Source organism: Notechis scutatus, chromosome 1 (genome assembly GCF_049901735.1).
Source record: "Notechis scutatus isolate UNSWTSFEM ecotype Mainland chromosome 1, rNotScu1.2, whole genome shotgun sequence".
Lineage (NCBI taxonomy): Eukaryota > Metazoa > Chordata > Lepidosauria > Squamata > Elapidae > Notechis > Notechis scutatus.
In genome coordinates this window covers 127,661,413-127,673,473 of record NC_142009.1, presented here as the reverse complement: position 1 = coordinate 127,673,473, position 12,061 = coordinate 127,661,413, and the positions used below count along the sequence as shown (strand labels likewise).

The window sequence follows — 12,061 nt, the reverse complement described above, 5'->3', positions numbered from 1 at the left end:
TACTTGGGATCTTCTGCATGACAAGGCTGATCGAGCAGTTGCTTGGAGTAACAGAAACCAAATGCTGCTTCTACTGCATTCTGTAGCAGTGCCTGTTTCGACTACCCACACACCCAGACACACAGCTTGGTAGAGCAGGTCTTTGGGCACCTCAGGGCAAGCTGGATCTCATCCAGCATTTGTCTCCAGTGATGAGGGTAGATTATTGAATATTGCATGGCATTTGTGAAGGTCATGAGAATGTCCTGCTGAAGAATGACTCATTTGCTTTGGCATCTACCATCCCAGGGGTTAGCAGAAAATTAGGGTAGGAGCCTTGCCCTGAAAACCCCTAGACTCAGGATGACAACTAGCAGAAGGTAATTGTTATCCTCTCTTGTCTAGCAGATGTCATTTTGAATCATTTCCCGCATGTCCAATATAGTTATCAAGAGGACTGGTGTATGCTGCTCTGTTTTCAGAGACTTGCCTGTCCTGAGGACATCTCCTGGGTTACGTGCACATATTATGTTCAACCCTCTTTCAAATCTGTCCAATGGCCCTGCAGGTGTGTGGTTGGTTACTAATTCCTTCTCCTTTGTAAGAGCTGTGGTGGTGGAGTGCTTAGAATACAGTCTTGCAGAAGAACTCTGCTCACAGTCAGCAGTTCGATACTGACCGGCTCAAGGCTGGCTAAGCCTTCCATCCTTCTGAGGTCAGTAAAATGAGTGGAGTGCTTAGAATACAGTATTGCAGGCGAACTCTGCCCACAGTCAGCAGTTCGATACTGACCGGCTCAAGGCTGACTAAGCCTTCCATCCTTCTGAGGTCAGTAAAATGAGGAGCCAGATTGTTGAGGACAATATGGTAATTCTATAAACAGCATACAGAGGGCTGTAAAGCACTGTGAAGTGGTATATAAGTACTAAGTACTATTGCTATTGCTATTGTTGAGCATGTCTTTCCTCTTGGAGAATTCCAGGGCAGAAGAAGAAAGTTAGGGGAGATGTCTTCTGCTCTACTCCCCACCTTTCATGGCCCAGCTAAGCAAGGTAGGAGAACCGGTTGGCCCATGGAGCAGAAGGGTCACACATATGAACTGTATAAGAACTACTGCTACTTCCATCCACCCCTTTTTTGTTCCCTTGACAACTTTTCTTTTTTTCACTCACAATCCCTTCCATACCCCTGGCTGCCTGCCTATAGTCGGAGAAGGGATTGATGATGAAGGAAACATTTCTAGAACTGTCACACAGAAGATGGCGATGCAGGAATTCAGCATCCCCCAGAGATGTTTGATCCCACTGACCCCCTGGATTTGGGGTCCTGCCAAAATCACCACAGATAAAACTGGCAAAACCGCAGCTGAACTGTTGGCATCATTACAAACAGAGGATTTGTGGGAATGCATCCAAAGGAGTCGTGTCCCCCCCTGCACTGGCACCAAAGCAGAGAATCCTACAAGGCGTGCGTGTGTTATCTGTCAGAACAAGCAGGCATTAATTTCCCTTGATTGCTATCAGTGTTCTGCAGAGCTGATCTAGTTTAACTGCCGCAGTCAACTGTGCAATTAGGGCTTCATATTGCTCTTTTTTATTTATGTAAACAAATATTGGAAACTCGAACTATTGAGAATAAAAAGTTGAGAAATGTGCCATTTTGATCAGATTTTTTCACAACAAACAGGTCCAAAACATGCATATGTTGCTGAAGTAAATTGCAGTCGGAGCCATTTGTATGTAAGGCTGCCTGGATGGGGAAGGGTTATAGATAGCAAGCAAGCAGATGTTGCCAAAAGTTGGCTAGTACCAAGACATAATTGAGTTGTAATGTTGGCACAGTGGTCAGAATGCAGTATTGCTGGCTAATTCTTCTGACTACAAGGGGTTCAATCCTCACAAGCTCAGAGTTGACTCAGCCTTTCATCCTTCTGAGATTGGTAAAAATGAGGACCCAGATTGTTGGGAGCAATATGCTGCCTAAGTGATTGCTTAGAGAGGACTGCAAAGCAATATGAAGCAATATACAAATCTAATGTTATTGCTATAACAGACACCTAATTCCAAGACAGGATTTGGTCTGACTAAACTCTAAACATGAACAGCAGTCTTGTTTTTCAAAAACTGGCAAGTTTTTCTTCCTGGATACTTCATCTAAGACAAAAAGCTATATTTTTCATTTTCTCTTAAAGTGAAAGTGTTACTCCCTAAGGTCATGAATTGTGCAATGATGAGATTCACATAAGACTTCAGTACAACACGCAGAAGTTTAAAGTTTTTTAATGCTCAGTGTTTGCTACGTTTATTGCCTCCTATTGCTTGCTTGTTGGCTTGCTTGCTTATGTGCCATTAAATCAGTGCTGACACTTAGCAGCCACCTAAACAGACCTTGTTGGGGTGTGTGGCTGATCTGTCCTCAGTCTGGCCATTCAGATCTCCTAACAGTAGTGGAGAAACAAACCAATAAATCACTTATGCATGAGGAAGAAGAGAAACAATAGGGAGAAAGCATCTTTTACACATGCAGTAAACTCGTACTGCCACATGTACTGTGTTAGCTTTCTGGTATCCAAATAGCAATGCTCACAGGCCACATACTTGGGACATTTTTCTCTATTTGAAGATGTAGGCCAGAGGTGGTATTCAGCAGGTTCTGACCAGTTCTGGAGAACCAGTAGCAGAAATTTTGAACAGTTCAGAGAACCGGCAAATACCATCTCTGACTGGAGATTTTACAGTATCTTTCCCCTGCCACGCCCACCAAGCCACACCCACAGAACCGGTAGTAAAAACAGTTGAATGCAACCACTGATGTGGGCCACCCTTGAAGTTAGGTTATACCACTTTACGTGTCTCTGCAAATGGGGAAAGACGTCTGAGAAAACCAGAAGTGTTCTATGCTTGAAAACTCATTTTTCTCTATAGGAAAACTATTTTATATACACTGGAGATCTAATTCCATTGCCAAGTACTGACTGACACACACTGGCAGAAGGAATTCACTGCACTCTTTTCACACATTTCTGTGTGAACAGGGGAAAACAATGGTAAAGATTCTGTTTTTTTCATTGGATTGATAGATTGGATTTATTCTGCGTGGTTTAGATTTATTCTGATTTATTCCACCAACAAGAGATTCCAAAGTTCCTCTGGGGAATTCTATTGCAGTTGTTGTTTTTTTGTTTGCAAAAAGCAGAATACAAAATGGGACATAAAGCATTTTTTCATAGCAGATCATCCAACAAATGCCTGGGGACACTCTTGAAATGGTAATAACTAGACCGTTAGTGGAATCATAATATTATTAGGTTTTTATTCCATCATTATTACTTTATAGATCACTCAAGGCAACGAACACTCCTTCCTCTTCCTGTTTTCCTTAGAACAACCCTGTGAGGTGGGATGGGCTGAGAAAGAGTGACTGGCCCAAAGTTTCATGGCTAAGGTGGAACTAGAACTCTCAGTCTCCTGGTTTCTCACCTGGCACCTTAATTACTATACCAAACTGGTTGTCTATCCTATGTAGATGTCTATAGAGATTCTCAGTCATTCAAGTCACAGTTGTTTCAACTGGACTTGTTAGGAATGATAGTCACCTAACAGTTGGGTTGGCAATATATAAACCGGGATAGTCATTTAATACTGTTGTATCTTTAAGAGAATGCTGTAATTGTGATTGGCTGAGATTTCTCCAATGGCCATAAGATGGAGCCAGAAACCTGGTTTGTTCTTTTTGCATTTTCCTTGTTGCCTTTTGCCTGAACATCATTCTGCCTGAATTGCTGTGAGTCTTGCAACTGTTCGCAAACTCCATTTACTGAACTTTGTTTATGATACTGGTAAAGAAAAGGACTTCATTTTTGGATTATCCCTGGACTGATTGTTTTGAATACTAACTGCTTTAACCATGTATGATTTGGACTGTTTGTTGGACTTTGTTTACCCGTTTACTGGAAGTAAAACTTACATTTTACTATTCAGTGTTTCTGAGTGCTGGTCGTGTGTTATTCATCACCACTCTCACTATGTTTCCTTGAGTACACTCATTCTCCTAACGGGGAATACCTCAACAGGACTGTTTTTCCCCCTTGATTTGTTTCCCCCTCCCCATCATAACTGATGAAGCTTCCTGGATGAGAAGCGAAATGTCTTCTTTTTCTACCCTAAGGAAAAACCAGTCCAGTTGGCCTGTTGAAAAAGCACCTTTGAGACTATCCTAAGTAGGTTGAAAACTAAGTGTTGTGGTCAATTTTGACCTGCAATATTTATTGATGATTGGCTCAGAAGTAAATTCAATTGAGTACAATGGGATTGATTCCATTGTAAGATTGGGCACTGTTGTGGTTCACCGGCAGCAGGTGCGGACAGCTGAGGTCTCGGAGAGCGAGGACTCAGATAAGGGGCCTGTGTGTGATGTAGGGATGGGGCCAGGACCATCAGGGAGTGGAATGCTGCCTTTGGAGATTGTGGAGGCTGGCAGCAGTGATGAAGAGGCCCCTGAGGAGCCTGTACCCAGCGCACGTGCGCACAGGGCTGCTCAAAGGAACGAGCAGATGCAGCAGCACGGGTGACTTGGGAGTAAGGCTGTTTGATACTCGAGCCTGTAGACATTAGAATATCTGAGTTGGTGTTTGGAGGGTCTTTGATTTATTGTTTAGGAAATTTATTTGTTGTTCTTGGCAGGCTTGCAACAACTTGGCAAGGCTCTTTCTTGTCGGAGCTAATTAGTTGGAAGCAGCCTTTTATCTGTGAAGAAACAGGATTCGTAAATGAAACAGCAAAAGGTTGTGCTGGTACCTTGGTCTTATGTTTACTCACTTGGAACCAGGTTTGGGTCAGAGCAGGCATCAAGGCAGCTGCTACCAAATAACTACTTCAAGGATAAAGCACAGCATTACTTCCAAACTTGAAAACATTGACAGATAGGTCTATTCTTCCATTTTTAAAACAAACTTCGGACAGGCATGTTCAATATGAATACAGGTAGTCCTCGACTTACAAACACAATGGAGCCCAAAATATCCATTAAGCGAGACATTTGTTGAATGAATTTTGCCCCATTTCATGAACTTTCTTGCCACTGTTGTTAAGTGAATCACTGCAATTGATAAGTTAGTCACCAGCTATTAAGTGAATCCAGTTTTCCCCGTTGACTTCGCTTATCAGAAGGTCACAAAAGAAGATCACATGACCCCAGGACATAGTGACAGTCATTATTATGAACCACTTGCCAAGCACCTGAATTTTGATCACATGATTATGGGGAGGCTGCAAAGTTCATAACTGTGAAAAATGGTTGTAAGTCACTTTTTTTCAGTGCCGTCGTAACTTTGAATGGTCACTAAATGAACAGTTGTAAGTTGAGGGCTATCTGTACCAGGATGTTGAATTGAGGGTTTGATGAGGATATGCTGAGAAGTACATGGCACACGAAATCTCTCATAGTAGCACATTGGAAGAGCTTAGAGTGGGAGCGTCAAACTCAAGGCCCGAGGGGGCAGATCTGGCCCACGGGGTGCTTAGATCTGGCCCACGGGGCTGCCCTGGGACTAGCGAAAGACCGGCCCGCGATGCCTCTGCCAGTGAAAACAGAGCTCGGAGGGCCGCAGGTGGCCATCCTGAGCTCCATTTAGACTGGCAGAGGGTTGCTGGAGGCCGTCACAGCCAAAAATGGAGCTTGGGATCCTGTTTTCTTTTTTAAAAAAGCAAACTTTATTGAATATACAATTAAAATAAATGAACAAACACATACACAACATAGAAAAACAAGAAAACAAAAAAAAATGAATCAAGGGCAATTCCATTATTGAAGTTTGTGGTTCCTTATTTGTTATCATTATTGGTGTCATATTTACAATTAAATCTTAATGCGAGTATATAGTTATTACTGATGTAGTTTAATCTCCTTTACAGTTTAATAATTATATTACCTTTACTATTATATTATCTATCTTTGTTCTATCCAATCGTACCAACATTCCCAACTCTTGTAATATTCTGATGATTCTTTATCCTTAAGAGCTAGGGTCAATTTATCCATTTCTGCACAGTTTACTATTTTCTGAATAGTCATTTCCTCTGTTGGAATATAGGCTTGTTTCCAATATTGTGCAAAAGCTAATCTAGCTGCAGTAAGTATGTGCAATATTATACTGTATATTTAACTTTTTTTGAAAATTGTCTATTGCATACCCCTAATAGGAAGAATTCTGGTTTTAATTCAATCTGCTCAGCCGTAATTTCCTCCAACCATTTTTTGATTCTCCGCCAGTATCTTTGGGCTTCTGTACAGGACCACCACATACGATAGAATGTTCCGTGTTTCTTTTTCCATTTCCAGAAATTCGGATTCATGTTAGGAGACATCTTCACTAATCTCGAAGGAGAGAGATGCCATCTGTAAGACATTTTATAGGCATTTTCTTTATATGTTGCTGATTTTGTGATTTTATTATTCCTGCTCCAGACCTTTTCCCATTCTATTAAAGTGATGCTACGTCCTATGTTTCTACTCCAAGCTATCATATTGCCTTTGAGGGAGCCTGTTTTCATTGGCAGAGCGCTCGGGCTACCACAGGTTCCCCCAACACGAGTGTTGTCAAGCTGGCCATGCCCACGGGGTGCTTAGATCTGGCCCATGGGGCTGCCCTGGGAATAGCGAAGGACCGGCCTGTGATGCCTCTGCCAGTGAAAACAGAGCTCGGAGGGCCACAGGCAGCCATAGCTCTCAGGCTACCACAGGTTCCCTTAACACGAGTGATGTCAAGCTGGCCATGCCCACCCTAGCCACACCCACCCCAGCCCCCCAAGGTCAAACATAACCCTGATGCAGCCCTCAATGAAATTGAGTTTGACACCCCTGGCTTAGAATGAAGAAATTGCCTTGTGATGAGATAGGTGGCAAACAAATTGAATGAATGAATGAATGAATGAATGAATGAATGAATGAATGAATGAATGAATGAATGAATGAATCACCCTTCCCAAGAGAAGAGTTGACCCCTACAGTATGGCCCCTACTTAGAAGGCCTTTTCCTTTTCCCAGGTCAGAGTTGTTATAGTGTCACTCTTTGCTGCTTTCCTTTATTATTGTAATTCTACTGTGGTTTAGATTTATTGTCATGGTTATTATGGTTCCTTGTCTTTCTCTCCCTCTCATGCTGATTTGGGGTTTTCATGTAGTTTTTATATTATTTTACTCTTTATGATAACTGTTGACTCTCTACCTGGAAAACTCCTGAGGTGAAGTTCTTCAAATATACATAGAGAAGGTGGCATTGAAGTGTAGTTGAAGGGAAAAGTAGTTTGGTGCATGAGTAAAAGAGTTCCGTTGAGATTAGGGAAACCTATGTTGCAACCAGCTTTATTCACAGAATCTCTCTGGGTGATTGTGGGCCACTCTCTTCTTTCCCCTCATGTATGGCCCAGTATTATGGAGGTAGAGAAAATGAAAGGAAGGATGCTTTGTACAGCACCATGAGCTTCTGAAGGAAACGTGGGCTATAGATCCAAATTAGGAAATAAACAGATTAACCCACCAGGGAACTCAAGTTTTTCACAGTTCTTTCTTTTTTTCCTAATTTTAATTCTCAGTCTCAGTACTGCATTAACCACTAGTAGACAAGGGCAGGTCTTCAGCTCTGTTCACTATAAATTGTAGGGATTCCACTGAACTGGCAAACTGTGCCAATATAAACCTTCCCAATATGGAGAGTGCGCTCTCTCGCTCTCTCTCTCCCTCCCTCCCTCCCCCTCCCTCTCTCTTCCTCTCTCTCTTCTCCTCTTTCCTCCCCTCCCATCAATCTTTGAGGCATCCTTGGCTATTACACAATTTTGCTCCTATAATTGGTTTGCCCTGCACTATATAGGAGAGGTTAATCAATCGAGTTTCCAAGTAGGAGGAAGAAATAGCTTAGTCAGTCAATATTTGAGGACAGTGACAAACGACACAACATTTGCTGAAACTGATATGTATTCCTCACCAATCCTCCATCACTATTTTGGTCTGGCTGCTTGTCTCCCAATGCCTTTTCCACCCTGGGCTGACATCTTTGCAAAATCAGTTTGTGTTGCAGTGTGGAAAAATCATCACATGAGGACTGTGACCAATTACTTCATCGTCAACCTCTCCTTGGCCGATGTCCTGGTCACCCTCACTTGCCTTCCTGCAACACTAGTGGTGGATATCACCGAGACGTGGTTCCTTGGCAACAGCCTCTGCAAGGTGATCCCTTATTTGCAGGTATTGTTTGCCAGGGTTGCGGTACACATTGAAAACAAGCTAAGTTGGGGTTTCAATGCTACTGAACCTATAACTCAGAAGCTAGTTTGTGATGAACACATTGCTTCATAGCAAACAAAAAAGGATCATTCCGAAAATTAGACTCAGAGAGGTTTAATTATCTCGTGGTCAGATGTATGCCATTTGTAATTGTACATTTGCTATAACATCTGAGTAAAGTAGAAACCAAAGCATAAAACTGTACATAGAATAAGCAAAGCAGGAAATAAATTTCACTCTGAAGCAATCTGGTAGAATACTTGGAAAGAAGCTAAACATACCAACAATTACAATGATAGCTTCCTACAGTCAAGACATTGCAAGTGTGCGAAAGACTGGACGTTGCCAGGTTCCAGGTATCCACAGAATAGTTTTATGAAAAGAAGTGGGCAAAACGGTGGCATGGATGAGTGATCCCATGGACTCTACAGATAAAACTAAAAAGGTTTAGGATAGCACATTCAGATGATATCTGAAGTGGAATACGCTCCAATACAGGTAGTCCTCAACTTGCAACAGTTCGTTTAGTGACCAAAGTTACAACAGCGCTGAAAAAAGTGACTTACGATCATTTTTCACAGTTACGGCCTTTGCCACATCCCCTTGAACAACGTGATCAAAATTCAGGTGTTTGGCAACTGGCTCATATATTGATGATGGTTGCAATGTCCCAGAGTCATGTGATCACCATTGTGCGACTTTCCGATCAGCAAAGTCAATGGGGAAATCAGATTCACTTAACAACTGTGTTACTCACTTAACAACTGCAGTGATGTGGCAAAAAAAACAGTCGTAAAATGGGGCAAGACTCACTTAACACATTTCTCACTTAGCAACAGAAATTCAGGGCTCAGTCGTGGTCATAAGTCGAAGACTCTCTGTGTTAATGAATCTTTGTAGTCAGTTCCTGATAATTTGGTTTTCACATGAAAGCATGGAAGTTCCTATTATGTAACACTTGCTATATGGATGAGAATGAATGAGTGAGGTTCTCCATACAAAAGAGACCTTGCAGTTGAGATTCTTCAGTCCCATGGACACTCCTGCAACAGCACAGGAGCCCAATATGGTCTTCTGTGATGTCAACAGGAGTGCCAACCCTGGAGGCCAAAATCTCATGCCTACATTCCCAACTCACAAGAAACAAAAGCTGCCTGCTAACATGTCTCGTAATATGCCCTGCAAACAAGGTTTTGGTAATGCTTTGTAGCGGAACACACACCCCTCCTCCCGCGGTAACAAGTTAAAATCAAACTCCACTTTCTTCCCTGCACCCAACATATTGGAAGCACACATATGGATTGTTACTCACCTGGTTTTCTTTTGTGCTGTGAAAAACTCCCTGCTTATCAAGGAGATAAATTTTAGCCTAACTTTCTCATGATGTATCAGAACATAAGGAAATGTTGTTGTTTTTTTGGTCTGCAAAAAAAAAAGGGAAGTTAGATCTTGTCAGCCCTTATTACCAGTGCAAAGCCATAATATAGCCCAACTAAATCCGACTTTCCTAGAAATAGGATGAGGATTAAAGAGGTTGCTGAGTGGCGCAGTGGTTAGAGTGCAGTACTGCAGGCCACTTCTGCTGCCTACTGGCTGTCTGCAATTTGGCAGTTAAAATCCCACCAGGCTCAAGGTTGATTCAGCCTTCCATCCTTCCGAGGTGGATAAAATGAGGACCCAAATTGTTGAGGGCAATAGGCTGACTCTGTAAAACCGCTCAGAGAGGGCTGTAAAGCACTGTGAAGCGGTATATGAGTCTAAGTGCTATTGCTACTGGCAACTAAGCTTTTCTGATTGTAACCATGGTGGGAGAGACTGTTTCTCTGATGATGCTTCTTTTGTCACTTACTGTATGCTGTTTTCTGGCGTTTCTCTCTGCAGACCGTGTCAGTCTCTGTTTCTGTACTGACCCTTAGCTGCATCGCACTGGATCGATGGTATGCAATTTGTCACCCGCTGATGTTCAAAAGCACAGCCAAGCGGGCCAGGAACAGCATTCTTGTTATCTGGATGGTCTCCTGCCTTATCATGATCCCCCAGGCAATTGTTATGGAGTGCAGCAGCATGTTTCCTGGGTTAGCTAACAAGACCATCTTGTTCACTGTCTGCGATGAGCGTTGGGGAGGTGAGTGCTGGTGGCCTCGAGCTTGAGATGCGCATGGCTCACTGTGTCAAGGAGGGGAAAAAAGATAGCTGGTTGTTATCAAGTCTGTTACAGGAGACTAATTAGACTTTATTGGTTGGCAGACCTTTTTTTGTATACAACTTTCAGTGCTAAGAGGCGCCTTTCTTTGACTTTAATCTCTAAAGTATTAGTTACGATATATCAGCCATGTCACTACGGTAATTCAGTCATGTCCTGACATTCAAGAGAAGAACTGTTGATCACCTGATCTGTACTTTAGCGCTTTGCCTTAGAAGAGGCCATGGACCTGAGTGGCTAACAGATTGCCTGAAGCTCAGAAATCAGGATGATTAATTTGGGGTCCCAAGTCACCTTTTTATAAGGGCCTCCAGGTCTCCCTGCACCTATTGCTGAAGACTCAGAGCCATTTCTGACATTTTGTCTTGGCCAATGGTTGAACATTGTCACATGAAATAATTCACTTTAAGCATTCAGAGTCTCTCAACTTCCTTACCAAACCCAATCCTGTCAATGGTTTGATTTAGTTCCACTCATTCTATAGCTTAACAAAAATAATTGTGCCCTTTGCCTTAGAAAATTGTCTGCCACTTTAGGTCAAAATCAAGATTAGTCCTTCTGTATGTCCTCCAGACTGAATTACTGGAGTATAGACTAACAATCAGAGGTGGTATTCAGCAGGTTCTGACCAGTTCTGAAGAACCCATAGCAGAAATTTTGAGTAGTTCAGAGAACCAGCAAATACCACCTCTGACTGGCCCTGCCCCCATCTATTCTCTGCCTCCTGAGTCCCAGATGACCAGCTTGGTCTTCTTTTGTTGCCCTGCACAGGAGAACAGACCTGGAAAGCAGGTTAGTAGGTGGGAAGGGAATTAGAATTTGCAGTAACCTTCCCCCTGGAGTGGGGAGGGAATGGGGATTTTGCAGTAACCTTCCCCTGCTACACCCACCAAAACACGCCCACCAAGCCACGCCCACAGAACCAGTAGTAAAAAGAAATGAATCCCACCACGGCTAACAATGAAAGGAAGAATCCGTCCTCCCTCCCTCTCTCCCTTCCTTCATCCCTTTCTTCCTTCCTTCTTCTCTCTCCTAACCATCATTGTTGCAAAATCTGGAAACACCGACTAAGACCAGGGCTTCGTTTCTAAAGGACTTCCAAGATTTCCTTCCCTCCAGGACCTTCTTTAAGTCACTGAAGTTGCACATAGAAAACGTCAATAAAGGTTCTAACAGCAGAGCAGCAGCACTGCTTCATTTCAAAGACTCATCCAACATTTCCTGCGACCTTCTGGAAATGCCAGAAGTAGTTTTGGTATGCGAAAAGTACATACTGAGCTTCTTTTTCCTGGCCAATTATAGGTCCCTAATAAGAACTTCATCATCAGTGCTTATTTAAAATAATTATAAAGTGCCTCTCCTTCTCTTCAGGAGGTATGCAGAATTTAACATTGCCACATACTAACACAATAATATAAAACACATCAATTAAAACATTACAATACATCATAAGACAGTGGTCGTACTCAATCCAGCTCTTCAGTGTCCAGGAGAATATAAGGTTTTTTTTTAAAAAAAACTTTATAAATATTTTACTTGAACAATAAATCAGGTTTGCTCTTCCATTTTGTATAAAATTAAGTCCCATTTATGTTCGCC

At 42.4% G+C, this 12,061-nt stretch overlaps 1 protein-coding gene across 1 annotated transcript in view; it reads left to right on the top strand.

The window, feature by feature from the left end:
• HCRTR2 (hypocretin receptor 2) overlaps positions 1 to 12,061 on the top strand; it is a 36,880-nt gene that overhangs the window by 16,376 nt on the left and 8,443 nt on the right. Inside the window, exons 2-3 of the mRNA XM_026665119.2 lie at positions 8,042 to 8,220; positions 10,141 to 10,384. Coding sequence (XP_026520904.2) covers positions 8,042 to 8,220; positions 10,141 to 10,384 — 423 coding nt within the window. The remainder of the gene's footprint in view (positions 1 to 8,041; positions 8,221 to 10,140; positions 10,385 to 12,061) is intronic.